Below are 24,730 nucleotides of genomic sequence, written 5' to 3'. Positions count from 1 at the left end.
GGGATGAGATCCTTCCCCAAGTGGAGGAGTTCAAATATCTTGGGGTCTTGTTCACGAGTGAGTGAAGAATGGAACGGGAGCTTGACAGGTGGATCGGTGCAGCGTCTGCAGTGATGCGGACTTTGTATCGGTCCGTTGTGGTAAAGAAGGAGCTAAGCCGAAAGGCGAAGCTCTCGATTTACCGGCCGATCTACGTTCCTACGATCTACGAGCTGTGGGTCGTGACCAAAAGATCCCGGATACAAGCGGCCGAAATGAGTTTCCTCCGCAGGGTGTCCGGGCTCTCCCTTAAAGATAGGGTGAGAAGCTCGGTCATCCGGGAGGATCTCAGAGTAGAGCCGCTGCTCCTCCGCATTGAGAGGAGCCAGATGAGGTGGCTGGGCATCTGTTTAGGATGCCTCCAGGACGCCTCCCTGGTGAGGTGTTCCGGGCACATCCCACCGGGAGGAGATCCCGGGATGACCCAGGACACGCTGGAGAGACTACGTCTCTCGGCTTGCCCGGGAACGCCTTGGGATCCCTTCGGAAGAGCAAGAGGAAGTGGCTGGGGAGAGGGAAGTCTGGGCTTCCCTGCTGAGGCTGCTGCCCCCGCGAGCCGACCTCGGATAAGCGGAAGACAATGGATGGATGGATGGATGAGTCAATCAAAAAGTTAGGGTTAACCTTTTGGGTGCCATTTCAGGACAAACCTAAAATACACTGCCACCTTTACTGGATTCAACTCATGAAACATTCAACAGTTGCCGTATATTTGCCATTAGAAAATCTCAAGGTACACCAACAAACAGCAATGTTAATTGTTCTCCCTGCCACTATAAGTCACTGTCATAGATAGATGAACAAGGATACATTATTAGAAGTAAATACATATATTTTGTGACTACATGGGGGTTGCCTACTACTTGCTCTTTTCGTCGAGGGCATGTCTGTGTGCACATAAAAGCACTCAATGCTGCAATTAGCAAGTGAATAGAGGACCATTAGATGGCACTGATGGCTCCTCTTGCAAGAATGCTTACTTTCAGGGCTCTGAGGATCAAATCAAACAAGTGGGGGTGGCTCCTACACCCCCGCCCTCCTCCCTGCGGAGGTGTGAACAACTGTTAAAGAGGCCATCCCTCCACCCGTTCGTACAAATTAACAGCATTCTCCACAAGCGGGAGTGTTGGGATGCCTGGAGACACGCTGCTATCTGCACACCCTTCAGGAGGTCATGACGGCAACCTCTCACTCATGTCTCTCTTTGTTCTCTTTCAGTCGGCGGCTTCCTCGGACGGCGGTGAGTATTGCACTTTTGTTTGGAGCCTTACGTCCGCCGTCTTGATTTGCTCTCTGATTTTTCAAATGAGCATTTTGTGCTGAACGGAGCCAGTATCTTAACAGTTTCAAAATTCCAAGCTAAAACAAGTGTGCAACACTTTGATTTCAATTGTTAAGTCACAACCCAACCTTTCAAATTCTTCTTGTCATTTGAATGAGCACTATGTGTCTACTAACAGTTCAACTCCTATTCCTAGTCCAACAAATCTTCAAATGGCTTAACTTTATCAACAAGGCACAATGCAACGTGAGTTACGTCGGAGTTAGCCATTGATTACATTCATCTGGTTTTCTATACGATTCATCCGCATTCGGGTGCTGTCGATGATCAAACCTAAAAATGCTCTTCATTTTAAAAGTAAAAAACAAAATAAAATAATATGAATATCATTGCCAGACAGTTGGATAAGCAAATCAAGCACCCCCCCCCCCCTCTAGAAACAGGAAGGTAAAGGACATAGTGTAGTTTCTAGCACAAGGGTTGCTCCATAGTTAATTCTACAACAATAAGAAAAAAAGCTTGCTGCTGTTAATTATCAATCTCTCGTGTGATTTGATTGCAGATTACAGCGGCGTTCAGTTGCAGGGATGCTGCAGCCACAGCAGCCTGAACAGTAACGGCAGTCTTCCGGGGGGGCACCGGGGGCTTCCGGAACAACGCGTGGCCAGCTGGGCCGCCTGCTTCGAGCGTCTTCTCCAGGACCCGGTGGCCGTCCGCTACTTCTCGGTACGCCAGCACGACGACGCTAATCAATTGGAACATTTTGCGTGGAAATTGGGATTTTCAAAAATAAACTGGGAAAAGTGCAGGAAGGACAATAGATGCCTCAACTTCTTTTGCCAGCAACACTGCTTTTTTGGGGGGACTCAAAATCACCCAATTGTACCCAGACCTTTTTTTTCCTGCCAAATCTCACAAAGCAAGGCACAGGAATGATAACATGCGTCGTGCCTCCTCTCACCAGCACAATAGCAACTCTGCACGTTTTGGGTTAAAACAAAAATCAACACACTGAAGCCAGAAGTTTGAAGAAGTCAGACTCAGCACTGACTTTGGGTATAAATCAACAAAACTCTCGCAAAGTCTCATCTGGCTCAACTGTACTGTGGAACAGAATTGACCACTTTTTTTCTCCAGCGTAATCAATAAATCAAGAATGCAAAAATGTTTTTAAAGTTCCCCAGGCATTGGGAGCTCAAATAAAAAAGTAATGTATGTCTTCACAGGAATTTCTCAAGAAAGAATTTAGTGAGGAGAATATCTTGTTCTGGCAAGCCTGCGAATACTTCAGTCATGTTCCGGCGACTGACAAAAAACAGGTAAGCCCGCAGTATGTCGTCAACTGGTTTTCTTGCGTCATAGCCGCGTTCTAGAAAATGACCCGTGGCGCGTTTCCCGCAGCTGTCCCAGAGAGCCGGCGAGATCTACAACAGCTTCCTGTCGAGCAAGGCGACCATGCCGGTCAACATCGACAGCCAAGCTCAACTGGCCGACGACGTCCTCACGTCCCCGAGGCCGGACATGTTCAAGACGCAGCAGCTACAGGTAAAGGAAAATTCTGCACATTTTGGGGTCAACGTCAACAAAAATATATTATGATGTTCAAAATTAGGGACCAGCTGTACACCGTTAAGAGATTTTTTGATGTTTTGCTCTTTAGATTGTGCACAAGGCTGTGCAGCACAATCGGCCTAATTTGCCTGTGCCTTCCCATTTCCAGATCTTCAACCTGATGAAGTTTGACAGCTACTCCCGATTCCTCAAGTCCTCCCTCTACCAGGAGTGCATGCGTGCCGAGGTCAATGGCCTACCCCTGCCGGATCCCTACCAGATCCCCTGCAGTCCAGCGCCATCCAAACACAGCGCCAGCTCGGACCGCTCCACGCTTTCCACTCCCAAGAAGGTACTTTTTTTCAGTGCATTTAAATGTTTTTTTATTAACTACCGGTTCATATCATTCGAGTTGTTCCACTGTTTGCCGTCTTACCTTTCAGGACGCCAGGAAACAGCGATCCGGGAGGTCGCTCAACGAGGAGAGCAGAGACGAGAGCGCCGACAAAAAACGTGGGATTTTCTTCTCGTGGTCCCGCAATAGGAGCTTTGGCAAGGGTCCGAAAAAGAAGGACATTGGCGACATTAACCTCGGTGAGCGCAGTGCACGACTTCAAGAAAGGACTTTTTTTTCTTCTTCTTTCAATTTATCTCACGATTCTGTGTGCAGACTACTGGGGTAGTAATGGCCGACGGGAGTCCCAGGGCTCCTTGTCTTCTAGTACCAGTCTGGAGATGGCCACTTCCTGCTCGGTTGGCAAGATAGAGGTAACATTCCACTGGGCAGATCACCATGGCAACACACAGAGCCCACTTTTTCTTTTTCTTTCTGTCTTCTTATGTGCTAGCCCACTCATATTTTTTTTTTCCCTGGACCACATATAGCAGCAGCAAATTCACATACTGTAGTTTACGACACTGCACCATGACATCACGTATACTTTCGGGGGGTGACATTTGGCCAAAGCAGAGCCATTGAGAAAACAGGGGAAATAGTTTGAATGTGGATCATAAGCTTTACCTCTACCGCTGTCGTTTGATATTCCAAATGTTACATGAGGTAAATTGCTTAAGATACCACAAACCCCAAATTGGAGTCTAGTTTAGCAAGGATGGGGAACCTACGGCCTGAAAACATTGAACATCCCGAAATCATTTTGTACTCACTTTCAGTCGGACAATCGGCACTCTGTGGGCGCGTGGGAGCGCTCCTCGAAACACTGCAGTGTGACGCTGCCCGACGGCTCCTGCTCCCCCATCACCCTTCGTCCCGGCGCCTCCATTCGGGAGGTCCTCCAAGTTCTGTGTCACAGCATCAGTGTCAACGTGGCGGCGGTGGATCTCTTCCTGGTGGGAGGCGAAAAGGTGACCAAATCAAGGCTATCGTGTATGAAACTTACCCCGATAAATGATAAAAAAACGATTGTAAAACATCATTTTTCGAGACAGTATTATCATTATTTTGTGAAAAATAAGACAAAATATAGTATTTCATATTGTATTTTTATTTTTTGTATTTATTTTGAAAATATTTGTAAATATATTTTTGTATGTGCTAATCAATACAAAAAAAATGTAAACTTTTTTTTATAAATAAAGTATTAGGTAATTATTTGTGAGGGAAAAAGTGGTACAGTAGATTAATAGTAAAGACTTACTTGGCAGTACTTTATTAACACCATTTGTAGGGGAGAAACCTCTGCCATAGTATAATCTGTAAAACTCTTTTTAAAGGTGCTCATGAATAAAATGTATTATTCTTTGTCATTAAAGCCTTTAGTGTTGGATCAAGACTGCATGACCCTCAGCTCGCGAGATCTGCGACTGGAGAAGAGGACCTTGTTTCGGTGCGAACAATCAAAACAACACAAAAGTTGCGTTGCACGCCGTGCGCGTGCACGCTCACTCGAGTGACGAGCGTGTTCTCCTCGCTCTTTTCAGACTGGACCTGGTACCCATTAACCGCTCAGTGGGGCTGAAAGCCAAACCCACCAAGCCGGTCGCTGAAGTCTTACGCCCCGTGGTGGCCAAATACGGCCTCCTACTCACTGATCTGGTGGTGAAAATAGTAAGTTGTGCGGGCTTGGAGTGCCACAGGGTGGAGTACCAGGGCTACAATTACTCTTCGTCACCCGTGGGGTTTATTTGAGTCCCGTGGCTTTCTACTTTTATCCCGTGTTCCACTGCCAGTTCAAACGTGTCGTCTGCTTTGTTGTAGAGTGGCCAGACTGAACCTTTGGACTTGGGAGCCCCCATATCCAGTCTGGACGGCCTGCGCGTCGTGCTGGAGCGGACGGACCCGGCCTCAGCCAAAGGTACAGCGCTTACCTTTTGTCAAATAGTGGGAACCTCTTTCATATAATGGAAAAATATCTACATTAGTATCATTATCAAAAGAATAGCGATGATTTGATATTTCCACCAGTGTAAAACTGGAATTCTCCAATGAAAGCCTCCTCTCGAGGTGCTCGATCCAGTTGAGCCTCATATTTCCTCAAAATGTGGCCCCCTCTTTGTATAAACTTCCCTCTAATATACCCCCTATGACATTTCATGATTATTTTTTTTTTGGGCGGGGGAGCAAATAAATACTGTATTTAAAAACGGTATATTATTTACCGGACTTAGTATAGAAGTGTCAATTTCATTTCGAAAAACCCCTTGGGTTCTCCAGAAAAGGCCCCTCTGACAGCTACTTCCGTTTGACCAAATTTTGTATCCGCTTTGTCCATATTTGGCTAAGACAGCCCGCTTTCCTCTGATTGGTCGCCTCCGTGTAGAAGACCCACTTGTGAGAGCGCACGTGTTTGTTACGTTGACAGCGCTGGCTCGGGAGCGGAGGGGTCGGCGGAGATCTTCGCTAGCGACGTCGATAAGCTTGAGAAATTCGAATGACCTGATTTCAGGGCTCTCGGCAGAAAAACATCTCCAACAAAGGAATGCGTGGATGATTTCAATTCATATTTCACATGTTTACTGTGGCACCATGGAGCCCATATTACATTCCAAATACTAGAAAACGTTGGTTTGGTAAAATATGGGACCTTTAAACTTACATGCACTTTGCCGTCCACAGACTCGTCCAAGAGCTCCTCCCTCAAAAGCCAACCGCCGACCAGGAGTCTCTCGGCAACAGTAAGTCCACGCGATCTGCGTCGGCCGGGGGCCGTCTCCATTCGCCCGCAATAACATTTCGGCCAATGCGACGAGCAGCGGGGGTTTTCTCTTCACCCTAACACGGCTGACTAACCGGCTCACGTCCTTCCCACGCGGACGGCGGCAAACGACGGCGCGGTCGAATCTGGCCGCCCCCTAACAGCGTTATCATTGTTGCGTCTGCAGGGAGGTGAGCGGTCAACAACGCCAAAGGAGTTTTGCGGGCGAGCAGGTGGACCGGACTCGGCTCTCCCTGGCGAAAAGAGAAAACAGAAAAAGATTAATATAGACGAAGCCGAAGGTAAACCTCCCTTGTTTCATCTCTCACTGCTCAGCTGCGCTTGGCCAAACTTTGTTGGAATTTGGCCGCAATCGGACAAAATCTCCAGGACCAAAATCAGCCTAAATTAGTCGCCCCAAACCCAAAAAATAGCAGACACGAGAGGCCTTAGGAGAGTTCCTCTTTTTATGACGAGTTGTCCAACCCAGGCCACACACAAAGAAATAAACTTAAATGTTGAGCAATTTTGCGTCACCCGTCTGTCTAGTAAAGTCTTTCCCAACCTTTATGAAGCAAAGTTACATACGGTACTCCCTAAGTTCACCTGTAAAGGTTATAGTGCATATTAAGTTCATGCTGAACTTTCACCCCACAGCCCAATTATATGAAAAATCTCACGGCACACCACCCTAGCCACCAAACAGGGACTGAGCCATGCCACGAAAGATGTAATTACCCGTAGATGCCACAAGGTGGCATCACAGAACTTATTAGATAAGCCTCTGGCCTCACAAAATGAAGCTCCTCCCCTCACTTCAACAATGCACCGTGGCACCAAGATGCCACAAGATGGTGCCAAATCAACATTTGTATATATTCGATACTGCTTTGAGCACAAATAACGGAGGATTGCTTCAGATAAAAATCAGCATTCAGAGTTCACTGTATTCTCTTGAATGACTGGCATTAGGTGGATACACAGGTTAGTTCTCACTCACTTAATTCTCCCGTCTGACACTATATACCGCTGACACAGATAAGAGAATAGTTGCAGTAAATAATTACTCATTTTTATGACATCACCGGTCTCGTAGACATTGCTAAGCATTTGGTAGCAACAGGCAAAAAGCTCGAGGAAGAGTTTGCTTTTGAAGGACTAAAATGGCCGCTTTAAACCAAAATGGGAGACATCCTATTTCCTGGGTCTTTCCAAAGCCCTACTTTGGTCTCTGGGCTTGCTTCCTGACCTATCTGCTTGCTAAATGTCTCCACCTTGAAGCCGCTTGCCCGTTTGTTCAACTAAAGCAAAACAAATTGTCCTTTTTTGCTCGGTAGAATTCTTCGAGCTGCTGAGCCGGGCGCAGAGCACCCGGGCCAACGACCAGCGTGGACTACTGACCAAAGAAGACTTGGTGCTTCCTGATTTCTTGCGTCTGGTGCCCCTTCCCGCTTCCTCGGACCCGGCCTCCTCCACGCCGGACTCTCTGAAACAAAGCCGCGAGAACGGCGCCCACCCTCGAGGACCGCTGGCCTCCGGCCTCCGCTCCGAGAGTCTGGACTCCTCCCTCGGACACTCAGGGGCCAGGCGGTGCCTGATGCCCCCGTCTCGCCACTCGCCCTTCGGCTCCCACTTGTCCCCCATCCCGCGGCCCCCCGACGCCCTGCCGAGTCTCCGCACCGTGGAGGAGGACGCCCACGCCGACCTGACCCTGGTGGGGGAGGGCGACATTAACAGCCCCAACAGCACGCTGCTGCCCACGTCCCCGTCACCTTTGCTGTCCCTGGAGGGGAGTCTGCCCGAAGCAAACTTCACCCCGCCGCCGCCACCCTGCCCTCACCCTCAAGACGCAAAGTCCACTCCAGGTACCGCGTAGTACACCGGCGTTCCCTTTTCCATTCCATCATTTCACCCCCTCATGCACTTTAAATGGATTTGGATTCTCTCTCAGTTTGTTGATCAAGAGCCACAATATCTTGTAAATATTTGGTCAGGAGTTTGGATTGTTGGCTTGATTGTTTTGGGGCGGTACAAATATGAAAATAAGCTGGGAATTTTGTGTCAATTACAGAAAGTCAAGCTGCTAAGGGTCCTGTAAAAAGAGCACAAAATAAAAAAAACATGACACACTGCTGTGGGATGACATTTCACTCAAGTCAGGTGTGTCCCTTTGAAATGAAGTCCCTCATCTGTAGAAGTGGGGGACTCGTGTCACATGACTTGACAGACTTAAGTCACTAATGATAGAATTTGCTTGGCTAAAAAACTGATAAAGACTCGACTTAGAGTAACTTCACGACTTGACAAGTCAAAATACAACGTACCAATAAATACAAACAGCTAACCAACGCGAGTACAGAGGCCGAGTACAAAGTGGCTAATGTGCAAATTTATGTTGCGACTGGGCAACACGTTTCGTGATTTGTCTAACCCCAAGTTATGACTCCACTCGACGACTCACTTAAAATTGAGCGGGGACTCCATTTGAGACTCGCTGGATTTTCGTCACAGCAGCCTGAGATTTGATTGAAACTAAGATTTTGGACGTTCAACTTCCTCCCGCCTCTGCTCATGACTGTGCGCCGACTGGAGCGGAACGCCATCCCAAAGCGGCGTGCAATGTCTCGTGTCTGATTCTTCCACGCTCCACTGAGGCTCCCGTTAAAAGAAGACATTGTAAAAATGGCCACACACGGCTGTGGGACAGCATTTCGTCAGGTGATGAGATGTCGGAGAAATAGCGCCGATGGTTGTGATTCTGTATCTCTCTTTGGACCTGCCAATCAAATGTGTACCTGTCATTTAGTATATGGAATAAAAGCTCCAATCGGATGTGACGCTCGTTTGTCTTTTTCCACCCCGGAATCTTTGATCCACCTCTGCACGCTTTTTCTGTTCCTTGCCTCGTAGCGACGTCCTCATCAGGCTTCTTTTTGGTGTTGCTGCATGAGTTTCTTTACGGCACGGGGGTGTGAATAATGATGTGTGCTCGCTCGGCTTCTATCGCCCCGCTTCTTTCTAGCTCTGCGGTGTAGGTGGTGGTTACTTTTAGGGTGTCGCATTGTATTGGATTGTCTGCGAAGGCTCGATAGGTCTTCTTCTACTGTTGCGGCAAATCATAGCGGGTGGCGGGGACGCCGTGTTATTTATTGGACTTGACTTTCTGCTCGTGCAAAAACATATTTTCTTTCCTGTCAATCTATTCCCAGAAGCTCATTTTTCTCCAATATTCTTCCCCATAGGAAGTAATGGAAACAAAATCTATGCATTCCAGGGTCAAACTGAAAACCATCAAAACCTAAAAGTAACATTCTGACATTGTTAACACATTCACTGCCATTGACGGCTTTAGAAGTCAAATATCCATGTTAACTGGGAAGGCTGGCAGTGAATGAGTTAACTGGTTAGGATTGTGTTAAAGAAAGTTAACTACTTAACAGAGCAACAATAAAAACACAATGAAGCCAAAGAACTAAAACACTCCACAAGATGAACCATAGCCCGTTTTTAAAAGCAGAAAACTATATTGTAGACTCTGCCACTGAGGAGCCGTTCTTATTAGGCAAAACATAGCAGCAAATAAATAAAACAAAGCCAACATTCAAATCCAAATGCAACTAAATTGTTTTTTTTTTTTTTTGCTTAAATTCTCTATCCAAAACCGGCAGAGGACTCCAAAGCATATCCCAGTACATCGATGGTGCAAGAGTTGTCAAACCTTTTCCACCAACTTCCAAAAATAAATAGAGTGGCGTAGTATGCCTAAGTGTTCAATGAAAACGAGACAGAGGTATCCTAAAAAGTCCAATTATTGTAAGTCACTATAACTAAATTAAGTAAATTATGCACAGTTTGAACATTAACACGGCGCTAAAAATATAGTGAAATTAATGATTCTACAAAAAACATGTAGAATCAACTTTTTTCTTTTTTCAAATTACAGTGAAAAAAAAACTGTTCTAAAAGATTAAATGCAACTGTATTTTGCATAAAAGCTAAATACAACTGAACTGTACTGGATCAAAAAAATAAAAAAAGTTTACGCCATTTAACGATGCAGTTTTAATGAGACTACATTATAACTACATTGACAATCTCTGCTGTAAGCGATCTGATTGGTTCTCTGATCTTCCAGCAGACCAATTAAAGAGCGCCTCAAAATCTCAAAATTCCAAGGCTCGCTCTGATCTCACTGCCGTGTGCACAAAATGGCTGCCGTGTTGTCGGTTGCCGAGCGCCTGATTCTTCCCGCCGCTGGGTGCCATGGTAACCTCATCCCGCTGCTTTTAAAGTATCACTTCTGATTTCTATCCATCCAGCTCCCTGTTTTGAAACAAACACTTAATAATAATAATAACGGACACCAGCATTCATAGATATGACCATTTATAAAATATTCTCAATGACTGATACTGTATCTAGTAAGTGTATAAATATACTGTACTGGACTGTATATGGATACATTAATTCGAAATACATTTAGGGTTTCATTACACTGTAATAGACGGCGTCAATTTTCTTTTCCACTAGAGGGAGACATCGCACAGTCTTAACATTTTCAACATGACCCCCAGTTCCACTAGTGTGCCGAGTGCACCGAGTGCCGGAAAGTATCGCAGAAGAAATTGAGGAATTAATACAATTCATAATAACAATAATATTTCATAATATATGTGTATATATATATATATATGACAAATTTGACCCAAAAAAATAACGTAATGGCATGACGGCATGGAGAAATACTGAATATTGGGAAACTATGATTAATGGTTCGGAAGTGACAAAATTGGGGCGCTCATACCAGCATCAACGCATCACTTCCTGGTGCGGTTGTTACTCAATCCCAGCACATTATGTCATTATGTTTTTTTTGGGTTTTTTTTCTTCTTGAAGGAGCTCAGCTGTTGGAGCTCGGAGGCTATGTTTACATCAGCACTGAAGCGGCACGGAATCACTGACTATTTGTTAAGTGATTCCCAGGGGAAACTATTTCTTCTACGGCAGCTGGCCACCATTGCGCAAGGCTGTCGGATGATGCACAAGTCAAGTCAAGCACATTTTCCACACGCTTTTGCTCCGATTTCAAATTGGTCAACAGTAAAAATTGTAACGTTTAAAAACCAATAAATTGCTAACTGATGACGAAAGATGGAAACCAGAAGGCTTGTCCGTCTTTTGGGATTAGGATCTCAAAAAATGTGCATGACGGCAGCTCAGGCGCCTAAGTTTTTTTCTGATAACCTTCGTCTGATTCCGAAGTACAAAAAACAGCAAAAATAAGACATTGTTAACTGATGACAAAAGACGGAGATTAGTACTACTTTCTGACCAAATATCGCTAAAAACGTGCATAATGGTAGCTTGAATTCCAAGGTTTTGGGCAATTTAAGATACACATTTTTCCCCCGATAGTTTTGGTCTACTTCCGAATTGTACGAGAGCAAAGAATAGTTCAAATTAAAAAACAATACTTTGTGACCTAACATTGTACAATGGGAACGTTAAAGCTAGTCCTGTTGGAAATAGTGTCACTAAATTTGTACATGATAGTGATTTGAAATACGATTTTACTTTAACTGATGTTGTAAGACGGGAAAATTAAGGCTAGTCCTTGATCGCTCAAAAGGTTTCAATTCCGCCCCCTCAACAGTTTTGATCTCATTCCGAACAAAAGCAAAAAATAGCAAAAATAGCAAGGTTCAATAACAATTAATGGTGAACTGATGTAGTCAAAAAATGTCAAGGCTAGTCTTTCATTTGGAAATATTGTCACTAAAGACGCTCCTGGAATTTTTTTTCCCAGTTAATTATTGTTTGTCAGAATTCCTGAGTGGTACGGTATCATTCAGCTCACTCATAAGTCATGTTATATGTACATTACACATCGAACAGTTTCTGAAAAATCACTGAGAGACGCTCCTATGTCGTTTTTTTGGCAAAGTTTATCCGTGGCCCAACTATCCGTCCGTCTGCAATAAATGTCGGTGTGAAACATTGGTTCGAGCGGCGCAAACATGGTTCCGGGCAGAACTTCGAGGCAGAAATTTTGCATCGACCTATTTTTGAAGTCAATTTAGCCGAGTTATTCGATCCCCCCCCCCCCCCGCCCAAGTTGTAAGGGTTTTTTATTGTCTTGTTGTCGTGTGTATAACTCATCTTAAGCGTTCCCTTCTTTTTCGTTTTCAGGCGTCAGCTGCGACACCAGAGCTCCTGGTGAGAAAGAAGCTTCCGTGAAGGAAGTGATGGACGTGGAGGGGGTACACCTGGAGGAGGGCGCGCCACCCGACTCCCCCCAGGGGGAGGAGTCGGAGCTCAGCCTGAGCTTCCAGGGCTACGTCGCCGAGCTACGCCATTGCCAGAGCCGGATGAGGAACGCCCAGCAGACGCCTCACGGCGGAGCTCGCCCGGACGAGCCGGACTGTAAGGCGGACCTCTTTAAGGCCACCGTCGTCTAATGGACCCCCGGCGGCCCCCCTCACCCGCCCAACCTCCAATCCACTGCTGCACTTTGAAAACCCTGAGGGAAGGACTCAAACAACTGCATGTACAAAGTTGTCAATGCCTTCCCTCTATTAAATGATGGATATTGTACATTCCAATTCTGGTGTACTCTGGTACTTTTCGTGGTATTTTGTGTTTTTGGTATCACTTGAAATTTTAGTAAAAGCCATGAAAAATGACAGTTTCTAATACAGCATATACTTTTTTGTGTGTTTGTATCAGTTTCTCTTATTTAAAATGTCCCTCTGAGGACTTCATCAGAACTCTAGTAATTTTTGAATTTGGATTTGAAAATTATTTTTGGTTTTATTTGATACTTTCTGATACTTTAAAGTATTGTTTTTTTTTTTTTTTACAAAACATAATTATTCCATTTAAAACGATACATTTTTGACCAAAGTTCTTAAATTATTTTTTTTCTCAACCATATTTACTCAAATAAAATATTTTTATTTAACTTTTCCCCCCGGAATAAATTTTAAAAAAAAATCTCATTGTACTTGAAATATAATTGAAAATAAAATATTCCTTTTTTTAGGCTGAATTTGGACAACAAATGATTTCCTCCTTTGTGCTTCCTGTGTTGATTTATGATGGTTGAATATTTCCTGTACTTTCTGTTCCTGTGGTTGAAGTTGTCGATTAAAAAAAACAAAAATCTTCGATGGCTGTCAGTCCTTATTTGAGTTGTTTGTCAAATTACTACTTCTTTCCTGCAGAGTTAAAAAAAAAAGATCAACAAGTTGCATAAGTGGTGCAACTCTCGTTTTTTTGTAGGGTGAGCTTGGCCATGATGGCAGCTGGTGGAAATCAGTTGGATAATGGGAGTTTTTTTGTTTCATTCTTGACACAGCATGCATGTCACTGCAGGAATGTCCACGAAGCATGCTCAAAAAAAAAAAGTTTCCTAGGCGCAGGGGTTGAGGCAATAATGACAAATTAAATTTGTCATTAAATCTTACGTTCCAACCAAGTAACGCATCGATTTATACTTTTCTAAGTTGTTTAAAAAGGACAGGTTTTTTTTTTTCTCTCTCTCTAATTTTAGAGGTGCACTGATTCATGTGAATGGTGCTGCAGCAATACGACATTATACTATATCGCAAATAATTTTTTGGGACCCCAAGCTACGGGTTTCCCTTTTGGAGCTGCCGACCTCTGCATCAGCAACAAGCAGACTTTGTTTACACCGAGGGAAAGGGCACTTCGGGTCGAAGAAAGCACCCCACACCCTCCCCTCCACGCCCCCTGCGTGCAGGGTTGTGATGGGGGTCTGACGTTCGTTGAGGCAAGGCAGAGTGCGTGGGGCGTCTGCGGGGGAAGCACCGGGCAGGAGGGAGGCGTTGGAATACGCCAGGACATAGACAAGCCCAATGACGAAAGGGCTTTTACTCAACGTGGCGGGGCAGGATAATACTTGCAGGGATCCATGTGCGTAAAAGCGCAACGAGACGCTTGAAACTTCCACACATGACGTGACGGCAGCTTTTTTTTTTTCCCCTCTCCCCACGGCGCATCGGTGCATACGTCCACCATGACATACGGGCTCTTACTTTTTCTTCCATTTCTTCTCGGCACCCAAGGGGTAAGTATAACACACATTAAAAAAAAGAAAAGAAATTATAAATGTGAAAGTTTTGCATGAAAAAGTGCGCACTTGGATTTGTTTTCAGCTTCTGCAGGAGACCGTTATCTCCAAAGAGCCACACGCAAAGAGTGAAAAAGGTAAAGGCAACGTTCATGCATTTCAGAGCTGAGAGACAAGCGTTCTCAGTGTTGCTCTTGTCAGAAAATAGTGAGAGTGCTTAGAGTCAAGCGTTCAAACTGTTGTCACAACGTTGTGGGAACTCCGACAGACAGGATTCACGCTTTTGAAAAAAAATACATGGTGAGAAAGAAGGCTGAGAGTCAAGCATTCACATATTGTCACAATAATGTGGGAATGCTGAGAGACAAGCATGAAACCCTGTTTAAAAATTACATGGTGAGAATGCTGAGAGTCAAGCATTCACATATTGTCACAATATTGTGGAAATGCCGTGAGACAAGCATTCACACTAAGACTAAAAAAAACCTACTGTATATACTGAGAGCTGAGAGTCAAGAAGTCGTACTACCGCCCTTGCCAGAATACAGTGAGAATGCTGAGAGTCAAGCGTTCACACTACTGTCCCCTCCAAAAAAAAATGAACTATGGAAATGATGAAAGTTTCACGTTTTCCAACTAATGACATTGTCAACAAAAAAGAACGCACAGTGGGAATGCTGAGTTTCAAACGTTCACAATATATATAGATATATACAGTATATTGTGAGAATGCTGAGAGTCAACCGTTTGCATGAAAAAAAAAATGTTCTCCCCCCGTTCAAAGTTGTCACCACATCCGGCAAAGAATGCGTGCTTCCATTTCGTCAGGGCGGAATAATTCATCATCACTGCATCACCGTCCTCGCCTCGAGACCGTGGTGAGTCCTCAAAATAGCCCAGAGCGTCGTAATCTTTATGCGTACTACTGTGAATTGCTGCTCTGTATTAAATATACATGGCAACCTTCTGATGGCGCTGTACTGGAATCTGTATTGAAAGTGCTTCAGAAGTGCACTGTAAATGTCTTTTTTTTTTTAATCTTCTCACAGGTGCTCTCTTACGTCTAATTTTGACCGGGACCAAAAGTGGGGCTTCTGTGCGCCACAGCGAAGACAGCCAAACGGTAAAATATTTTATTATTTATACATATTTTCAAGCTTTATCCTCCCCACAATATTATTAACCTTTTCCATAGCCTTATAAACGCCTGAAATTTGGGCTGGAGCTATTGAATATTTTTATAAATGAATGTTCTACCAATCATAGAGTAATCAACTAAAAATGTATTTTGCATACAAAATACGAATCTGGAATGCAGGTATATTTTTCATTCAAATGTGGTTGCCATCGTCACAGTCTACACTGTAGTATCTGTGACTGAATGAAAAGTGGGATTTCAATTTTTTTTGGGAACTATTTTCTTTTTTTAAGTGTGAAGTAATTCCAAATTTTGGACATTCTGTCTTTTACGCACTCTTTCCTACGTGATTCTGCAGTAACAGTCGGTGTAGGACCACCGCAAAATTTGCGGCATCGCCAGAAATCTGCGATATTAAATTACATATGTCGGATTTAAAGATCCACGATACAGTGAGACTGCATAAAGTCATAAATTGATTTCACATTTTTACAACTTTTTCAACTGTTCAACACTTCAGTACTTTTCGCACAAATTCCTGAATGGCAAATTTGATACTATCTTCAATGCCCTCCAGTCTGTGTATCGCTAAGTAGTGGCCACTGAGCTTTTAGTCGCATCAGCAGATTGCAACAGGGAGACTGGAAGTGTCACAGAAAGGCATTCACTTATTCTCTGCCAGCCCTCCCATTTAACATGGATATTTGACTTGTAAATGGCAGTGAATGTGTGGACATTAATTAGCCAGCTTTCCCCCCCCCCCCAGTCTCTGTCCACACGGCTCGAAGGATCACCAATCTGTGTCGGGTGCCGCCGTGTCAAAACGGCGGCACCTGCATGCTCGTCCCTAGCGGGCTGGCGTTCGAGTGCTCCTGTCCTGAGGGCTTTTCCGGACGGCTGTGCGAGCACAGTGAGTACGCCGCGTGTGGTAATCTTGCCGTACTTACATCTATGACATACACGCTAAAAAGTCAAAAGGCGTACAAGCGTACCAAAATGTTCAAACGGGTACGGTGGTGTGCTAGAACTGAAAATTAGATGCGTACACAGTTGCACACTTGCTCTTTAATATATAGAAAATGTACGCGATTGAATGGAAAGGACAGTGGACCCCGCAAAAATACATGGATAACTTATGCCCATCATTACTGAATTGGAAAAAATAATAATTTTAAACCCCAAAAAGTTCTGGAATAAGTCGGGGTTATATCATCGATAACCGTTTTGGGGTTTGATTCCTCCCCAAAAAAGAAAAAAAAAATCCACTATGAGGTGAATCCGTGGGTGCTGAACAGTGTATATGCGGAGGTCCGCTGTAGTCCAAAACTGCCCAGTCAGGTTTCTTTTGTTTCGTTCACCTTTGTTGCCTCTGCTGTGTTTTTGTTGCTGTTGTTTTGTTTTTAGAACAGTGCTACGAAACCGTACACCTGCGCCATTATGACGCCGGAGAGTCTTGGGGCCGCATTCACCTCCGCAACGTGGAACAGTGCACGTGCGTCGGCGGGAAAATCGAGTGCCAGCGAGCCCGCTACACGCGTAAGGCTCACGCGATGCGGTCGACGCGTCTCTCTTGTTTGCTTCCGGTACAGACACCTACAGTAGCACATATCAAATGAAGCCACCTCCTAGCCACGATAGTAAACAGGCCCCACACCCTTCCTTTGATCACTATGGAAGAAAAGACAGCTTATATGACTCATGGTGACTAAGGAATGGTATTTTGCGACACACCTACAGGTGGGGGGGGCGGGTCCTTGGGTGCGTGGGTATTTAGAGCAAAATGGCACTTTCACGCATCCCCAAGCCAGACTTCTGGGAGAAAAGGGTTCCCTGATTAAAGCAACAAGTGGCATTGAACAGGCCCTCGCAGACACTTTTCATGGCCAATTCTCAAGCTTTAACTGAGCCATGGCATATATTTGACATAACGAACATTTTATGACACACTGCCCGACAAAAATGGATGAGTACTGAAATACAGTGGTGCCTTGAGATACGTACTAACGAGCACTATCCGGAGACAGTGAACTCAGTTCAAGTGACTTCTTAACAAAAAGTAATTTGGCAAGTTGTGAAATACTCTTCAAAAGCGAGGCTTTAAGCTATTTACTGCCGCTCGAGTTGAAGTTTACTGTCAAACCAAACTAAACATAAAACAAAGAGAATTACACCTCGTGTAGTTAGACCAAGCAATCTACATTTCCTTAAGAACTGTCCCCACTAGCTTTATGCTAAGCTAACACAAAAGGAAAATTCTATTTACATACTAACGGTTAACATCGAGAGTTGCAATCTTACAACCCTTGAAGCAACGGATATCTGAACACAAACGGTGGAACACGTAGACAGATAATCTTAGAATACTCCATCCATCCATTTTCTGAGCCGTTTATCCTCACAAGGGTCACGGGAGTGCTGGAGCCGATCCCAGCTATCATCGGGTAGGAGGCGGGGTACACCCTGAACTGGTTGCCAGCCAATCGCAGGGCACATATAAACAAACAACCATTCACACTCAAATTCACGCCTACGGGCAATTCAGAGTCTTCAATTAACCTACCATGCATGTTTTTGGGATGTGGGAGGAAACAGGAGTTCCCGGAGAAAACCCACGCAGGCACCGGGAGAACATGCAAACTCCACACAGGCGGGGGAGACCTGGAATGGCGTGATTGGGAGGAACACCCTCCCACCCCCGATCAGAACCCGAGCGGTGTTCTCTTATTGGACTTCCGTGCTCATCACGGATTGTCCATAACAAACACCATGTTCAAGCATAAGGGTGTCCATACATGCACTTGGCACCAGGACACCCTAGGTCGCAGTTCGATGATCGACTTTGTGGTCGTGTTATCGGACTTGCGGCCGTATGTCTTGGACACTCAGGTGAAGAGAGGGGCGGAGCTGTCAACTGATCACCACCTGGTGGGTGAGTTGGCTCCGATGGTGGGGGAAGATGCCGGTCCGACGTGGCAGGCCCAAACGTATTGTGAGGGTCTGCTGGGAACGTCTGGCGGAATCCCCTGTCAGAAGGAGTTTCAACTCCCACCTCCAAAAGAACTTTGCTCATGTTCCGGGGGAGGCGGGGGACATCGAGTCCGAGTGGACCATGTTCCGCGCCTCCATTGCTGAGGCGGCCGACCGGAGTTGTGGCCGTAAGGTGGTCGGTGCCTGTCGTGGCGGCAATCCCCGAACCCGTTGGTGGACACCAACGGTGAGGGATGCCATCAAGCTGAAGAAGGAGTCCTATCGGGCCTTTTTGGCCTGTGGTACTCCTGAGGCAGCTGATGGGTACCGGCTGGCCAAACAGAATGCAGCTTTGGTGGTCGCTGAAGCAAAAACTCGGGCATGAGAGGAGTTTGGTGAGGCCATGAAGAAAGACTTCCGGACGGCTTCAATGAAATTCTGGTCCACCATCCGACGTCTCAGGAGAGGAAAGCAGTGCACCATCAACACTGTGTATAGTGGGGATGGGGGGCTGCTGACCTCGACTCGGGACATTGTGAGTCGGTGGGGAGAACACTTCGAAGACCTCTTCAAGTCCACGGACACGCCTTCCCATGAGGAAGCAGAGTCTGGGGTCTCTGAGGCGGGTTCTCCTATCTCTGGGGTTGAGGTCACCGAGGTGGTTAAAAAGCTCCTTGGTGGCAAGGCCCCAGGGGTAGATGAGATTCGCCCAGAGCTCTGGATGTTGTGGGGCTGTCTTAGTTTACACGCCTCTGCAACATCGCATAGACATCGGGGACAGTGCCTCTGGATTGGCAGACTGGGGTGGTAGTCCCCCTATTTTCAGAAGGGGGACTGGAGGGTGTGTTCCAACTACAGGGGTATCACACTCCTCAGCCTCCCTGGCAAGGTCTATTCAGGGGTGCTGGAGAGGAGGGTCCGTCGGGAAGTCGAATCTCAGATTCAGGAGGGGCAGTGTGATTTTCGTCCTGGCCGTGGAACAGTGGACCAGCTCTACACCCTCGGCAGGATCCTCGAGGGTGCATGGGAGTTTGCCCAACCAGTCTACATGTGTTTTGTGGACTTGGAGAAGGCATTCGACCATGTCCCTCAGGGGTCCTGTGCCGCGCGTCCATGTGCACCCCCGTGCTTCGGGAGTATGGGGTACCGAACCCCCTGATACGGGCTGTTCGGTCCCTGTACGACCGGAGTCAGTCTGGTCCGCATATCCGGCAGTAGGTCGGACTCGTTTCCGGTGAGGGTTGGACTCCGCCAAGGCTGCCCTTTGTCACCGATTCTGTTCATAACTTTTATGGACAGAATTTCAAGGCGCAGCCGAGGCATAGAGGGGGTCTGGTTTGGTGGCCTCAGTATTGCATCTCTGCTTTTTGCAGATGATGTGGTTCTGTTGGCTTCATCAAGCCATGATCTCCAACTCTCACTGAAACAGTTAGCAGCCGAGTGTGAAGCGGCTGGAATGAGAATCAGCACCTCCAAATCTGAGACCATGGTCCTCAGTCGAAAAAGGGTGGCGTGCCCTCTCCAGGTCAGGGATGAGATCCTGCCCCAAGTGGAGGAGTTCAAGTATCTTGGGGTCTTGTTCACAAGTGAGGGAAGAATGGAACGGGAGATCGACAGGCGGATCGGTGCAGCGTCTGCAGGACTTTGTATCGGTCCGTTGTGGTAAAGAAGGGGCTAAGCAGAGAGTTGAAGCTCTCAATTTACAGGTCGATCTACGTTCCTACCCTCACCTATGGTCACGAGCTGTGGGTCGTGACCGAAAGAATAAGATCCCGGATACAAGCGGCCGAAATGAGTTTCCTCCACAGGGTGTCCGGGCTCTACCTTAGAGAGAGGGTGAGAAGCTCGGTCATCCGGGAGGATCTCGGTGTAGAGCCGCTGGTGGCTGGGGAATCTGATTCGAATGCCTCCCGGACGCCTCCCTGGTCAGGTGTTCCAGGCACGTCCCACCGATAGGAGACCCCGGGGACGACCGGTGTTTGATGCTTTACATTGTATTTAATTGTGTTATTACTCTTTGTTTTTATAAAGTACAATATTATAGAGTTCCATATTTGCTTTGCTAACCGCTGATTTTTTTTGTTGGTTAGCTAGCTATCAGGATTGGAAAAACTCCAGAAATATTATCCAGAAATGTTTCACCTGTGGCGGCACGGTGGGCGACAGCCTCACAGTTCTGCGGACCCGGGTTCAATCCCTGGCCCCGCCTGTGTGGAGTTTGCATGTTCTCCCCGTGCCTGCGTGGGTTTTCTCCGGGCACTCCGGTTTCCTCCCACATCCCAAAAACATGCATTAATTGGAGACTCTAAATTGCCCGTAGGCATGACTTTGAGTGTGAATGGTTGTTTGTTTCTATGTGCCCTGCGATTGGCTGGCAACCAGTTCAGGGTGTACCCCGCCTCCTGCCCGATGACAGCTGGGATAGGCTCCAGCACGCCCACAACCCTAGTGAGGAGAAGTGGCTCATAAAATGGATGGATGGATGCTTCACCTGTCACCATGGTATTTAATCTAGTGATGCAACAATTGCGATGCACGCCCTGACACCACACACTTTTATGCAATAGCGTGCCGCTCGAACCCGTGTCAGAATGACGGAACGTGCCGGATGATCACAGCCACCGGCAAGGAGGTGTGTAACTGCAGACACAGCTACAGCGGACCGCACTGTAGCTTCAGTGAGTACAAATACTTTTTTTCCCCCTCCTCCCCCTCATGCCGTCTTTCTGTAATATGCACGCACTCAGGGCCGACAAAGAGGCGCTCTAAAGCGGCCATGTGAGCGGACTATCTGAAAGCAAGCTGTATTTTTGGGGTGTAGCCATAGCAAGCTAGCAATTATTACTATTCTTGGCAGAGCTTGGTCCCCATTACTGTACATTGACTATATTCTTGGAACTGGAAAAACAGAGCCAGAAAGTGAGTGCTACAACAGCCGGGGCATGAGCTACCGAGGCGTGGCGTCCACGACGGCGTCTGGCGCCCGCTGTTTGCCATGGAACTCGGACCTGCTATACGACGAGCTCCACCTGGGCACGGTGACTGCCGCGCCCCTCAGGGGGCTCGGGGAGCATGCTTACTGCAGGTGTGTACGTCGTGTGCGTACGCGGCGGGGCCCTGCCAACTGGCTCGGCTTGACACCGTTCACAATATGTTTATGGAATGTTAGTACAAAATATGAGAAACTGAATCATAGACCATGCCTGTGTTTGCAGGAATCCTGATGGAGACAAGATGCCATGGTGTTACACTGTGAGCAAGGGCGCCATCTCCTGGGAGTACTGCACGGTGCCCTCCTGCAAGATGGCAGTGTGTGAGTACACAGACAGGAAAATGCAGTCACGAAATGTAACTTTTTTTTTAAATTTTTTTTAAATCACTACATTGTAATTTTTAGCATGAAAATGAACACACTGCAGACAAAAACACAACTAACGCATTTTTTACGTAGCGTCTTCTGGTAGGATGAACACGTTCGACAAGCTGCCAGAATTGGGGGACTCAGACCGGTCCGTGCCGGCCAAGAAGTCGGTGTGTGGGACAAAACACAAGAAGAGGGTGAACGTTGCCAGGGGAAGGATCATGGGAGGGACCTCGGCTATGCCGGGCAGCCACCCGTGGATGGTGGCCATTTACATCGGACAGTCGGACTTCTGCGCCGGGACCTTGATCGACTCTTGCTGGGTCGTCTCGGCGGCGCACTGCTTCTTCCGCAAGTATGTCACCGTGTTTCGGAAAACAAGTCGCCCGCTAGGAAACGATCCTGGTTTCCTCATTGGAAGGCGTGTCGGTGGTGTCGAGCCCTTCGGGGTCAGTGGTGGGAAGTCAGGGTTGTCTTTAACAAATTACATTTAAAATTTCTTTGACAGGGTCAGCTAGCATTTTACTGTCCTCTTATTGGTCGGACAGAGAAAAACGTAGTTGTTAATTGTTACTTGCTACTTCAACTAGCAAAACACACCCGGAAACTGACTTAAATATAGTTGGAGAAAATACATTTTAACATAATCCTGCGTCAAATTAAGTATAGTGGCACCTTGACTCACGAGTGCCCCGACCTACAAATTTTGCGCGTTAGGTCTAGTTGCTTGGGAGCCAAAATTTGAGGTACTTGCAAACTTTGGATACATTCCAGCAAAGTTTCTGGAAATTGACCAGAAATGTTCCACCCGTTTTCAACCTTAACCCCAACGTACAGAGTGTTTGACTTTTGGTGACTCGCACGTGTTTGATGCAGCCCCCTGATGTCGCAACTTCGCATGGTGCTGGGCCAACACCACTTCAACGTCAGCGGTCCCGACACGCGTACGTTCGGAGTGGACAAGTACATCTTCCCCAAAGAGTTCTCCATGTTCAACCCGACGCTCCACGACATCGGTGATCACCACACACACACAGTGATGCGTCACATAAACTAAATGAGCTTGTGTGCGTGCACAGCTGCGCGTCACGTAGCAGCTGCGTCCCTATGCAAAGAAACAAAATAAAGTTTACCGTTTGTTTTTTTTTTCATGACCGCCGATGGGCCAGTTCTCATCAAACTGAAGAAGCAAGATGGCCGCTGCGTGAAGAGGACGCCCTTCATCAGGCCCATTTGTCTCCCCGACAAAGGCATGGCCTTCCCGGACAGCTACTGCTGCTCCATCAGTGGCTGGGGACACAGGCAAGAAAGTAAGTAATAATAATAATAATAATAATAATAATGAGGCTAGGCGGCACGGTGGACGACTGGTTAGAGCGTCAGCCTCACAGTTCTGAGGACCTGGGTTCAATCCCCGGCCCCGCCTGTGTGGAGTTTGCATGTTCTCCCCGTGCCTGCGTGGGTTTTCTCCTGTTTTCTATGTGCCCTTCGATTGGCTGGCAACCAGTTCAGGGTGTACCCCGCCTCCTGCCCGATGACAGCTGGGATAGGCTCCAGCACGCCCGCGACCCTAGTGAGGAGAAGCGGCTCAGAAAATGGATGGCTGCATAATGAGGCTATACAAACATAAATGACCCTCACACATTGTAAATGTATTTGAACACCTAAAATGTTCAGTCAGTACAGACCATATAAGAACATGTTTTTATAGCTTTACACATCTTACACTTTTAGCACATTTAAAATGAATGTGAAGTTTTGAATTGGAATTCACTGCCTCGACAAGGTCGAGTCTTGCCTGAACGGAGTCATGAACGCATGTAGGATATGTTAAAGATACAGCGGGATTACTATCGTCTACATTTTTTCTTTTCTTTACAGAGGCAGATACTTATTCCAGCCTGCAGGAGGCGGGAGTGAGGCTGATCCCCCATGACATCTGCAGGAGGCCAGAGGTGTACGGCAACCACGTCACTTCAGACATGCTTTGCGCTGGCCTCTACGGCTGTGTGGATGCCTGCCAGGTAAGAGGGTGACATCTGTAAAGCTGACATCTGTAAAATGAAGAGATGCCTTTTTTTTGGTCCACGTTAAGAACACAAGTCTTATTCAAATTCCCATATTTGACCTGCCGCAAATATGGAATTGACACCCCCCCAAACATTTTTATTTCTTATGATAATTTAAAAACATAAATATACCACAAACTATAATCGCGAAAACACTCATGTAATTTCAAACACATCTTACTACATTATCCTTAAAAATCAACTACAGATGATTTAATTTAGAAAAAAATTCACCGTACATATGCAGCAAACCAATAACCAATAACAACCCAGGCTAAACCTAACTTCTCCACAACATATAAAGATGATCCAGACTTCCTTGACAACAACCACAAATTTCATATTAGCCTGGGATTGGTCGCAATCTTGTGACTTTTCGAGCATTATAGAATGAGCAAAAAGATAGTTGAGCGTTCACTGCATTACATATCGTAATAATAATTCTCATAATATTAATTATTATTGAAAACATAACTGTATTCTCTTAAAACTACAAATATTTCCTCGTGACATTACGACTTTCTGTTTTTAAGTGTTAGATGAGCATTTAGCGCTAGACTAAGCAATTAGGGTTGGATTAGCGATTAGCATGAGATTAGCAATTAGCGTCTTCTATTACAATGCAACGTGTCAAAAGGATTGTTCTTTGTGGGGACGCTATTCCCGTCGCTAACGCGACTATTGCCTGCACTTTTCGTCAGGGGGACTCCGGGGGTCCGTTGGCCTGCGCGAAGGATGACATCAACTTCCTGAATGGGATCATCAGCTGGGGTGAGGGCTGCGGCCGCTCTGGAAAGCCGGGCGTTTACACTAAAGTGGCCAACTACATGGACTGGATTAATTCTGTGATCAGACGGAAAGCCAAGAATCCATGAAAGGAGATTTGTGAATAGTTTAATAAATGTACTGTATTTGTTTTGTTGTTGATTGCCAATGACCTTTTTCCAACTGTGAAATAGTAAGAGACTGAATAAAACCTTTTACGTACGAATGACGAGGAAACGTTTACCACATCACTCTTAAAATGACAACTTGTTTTTCCTCATACCACAACTTTATCGTAAAGATAGAAATTT

General features: G+C 46.1%; 2 protein-coding genes across 4 annotated transcripts in view; both read left to right on the top strand.

Annotated features, from left to right (window-relative positions):
- rgs12a (regulator of G protein signaling 12a) overlaps nucleotides 1–13,194 on the top strand; it is a 29,144-nt gene extending 15,950 nt beyond the window's left edge. Inside the window, exons 4-18 of the mRNA XM_061764495.1 lie at nucleotides 1,258–1,279; nucleotides 1,884–2,047; nucleotides 2,548–2,640; nucleotides 2,723–2,866; nucleotides 3,042–3,224; nucleotides 3,316–3,466; nucleotides 3,543–3,640; nucleotides 4,046–4,237; nucleotides 4,646–4,719; nucleotides 4,814–4,940; nucleotides 5,091–5,187; nucleotides 5,949–6,007; nucleotides 6,215–6,329; nucleotides 7,365–7,892; nucleotides 12,217–13,194. Coding sequence (XP_061620479.1) covers nucleotides 1,258–1,279; nucleotides 1,884–2,047; nucleotides 2,548–2,640; nucleotides 2,723–2,866; nucleotides 3,042–3,224; nucleotides 3,316–3,466; nucleotides 3,543–3,640; nucleotides 4,046–4,237; nucleotides 4,646–4,719; nucleotides 4,814–4,940; nucleotides 5,091–5,187; nucleotides 5,949–6,007; nucleotides 6,215–6,329; nucleotides 7,365–7,892; nucleotides 12,217–12,485 — 2,316 coding nt within the window. The 3' untranslated portion in view covers nucleotides 12,486–13,194. The remainder of the gene's footprint in view (nucleotides 1–1,257; nucleotides 1,280–1,883; nucleotides 2,048–2,547; nucleotides 2,641–2,722; nucleotides 2,867–3,041; nucleotides 3,225–3,315; nucleotides 3,467–3,542; nucleotides 3,641–4,045; nucleotides 4,238–4,645; nucleotides 4,720–4,813; nucleotides 4,941–5,090; nucleotides 5,188–5,948; nucleotides 6,008–6,214; nucleotides 6,330–7,364; nucleotides 7,893–12,216) is intronic.
- Nucleotides 13,195–13,805: 611 nt separating this feature from the next.
- LOC133472950 (hepatocyte growth factor activator) lies at nucleotides 13,806–24,648 on the top strand. 3 transcript variants are annotated; one of them, XM_061764552.1, is made up of 14 exons: nucleotides 13,806–14,116; nucleotides 14,205–14,256; nucleotides 14,904–14,997; nucleotides 15,169–15,242; nucleotides 16,024–16,167; nucleotides 16,662–16,793; nucleotides 20,792–20,902; nucleotides 21,135–21,309; nucleotides 21,440–21,537; nucleotides 21,676–21,940; nucleotides 22,462–22,601; nucleotides 22,755–22,895; nucleotides 23,467–23,609; nucleotides 24,356–24,648. In XM_061764552.1, the coding sequence occupies exons 1-14, from the start codon at nucleotides 14,066–14,068 to the stop codon at nucleotides 24,527–24,529; spliced, it is 1,794 nt and encodes a 597-aa protein (XP_061620536.1). In that variant the 5' UTR covers nucleotides 13,806–14,065; the 3' UTR covers nucleotides 24,530–24,648. The 3 variants fall into 3 exon arrangements, with proteins under 3 accessions (XP_061620536.1, XP_061620537.1, XP_061620538.1); XM_061764553.1 differs by lacking the exon at nucleotides 16,024–16,167 and having other exon boundaries at nucleotides 13,807–14,116; XM_061764554.1 differs by lacking the exons at nucleotides 13,806–14,116; nucleotides 14,904–14,997 and having other exon boundaries at nucleotides 14,223–14,256.
- Nucleotides 24,649–24,730: the final 82 nt, after the last annotated feature.

Source organism: Phyllopteryx taeniolatus, chromosome 23 (assembly GCF_024500385.1).
Source record: "Phyllopteryx taeniolatus isolate TA_2022b chromosome 23, UOR_Ptae_1.2, whole genome shotgun sequence".
Classification (NCBI taxonomy): Eukaryota; Metazoa; Chordata; class Actinopteri; order Syngnathiformes; family Syngnathidae; genus Phyllopteryx; species Phyllopteryx taeniolatus.
The sequence above is the reverse complement of the archived record's forward strand: the minus strand, read 5'-3'. Positions and strand labels throughout refer to the sequence as shown.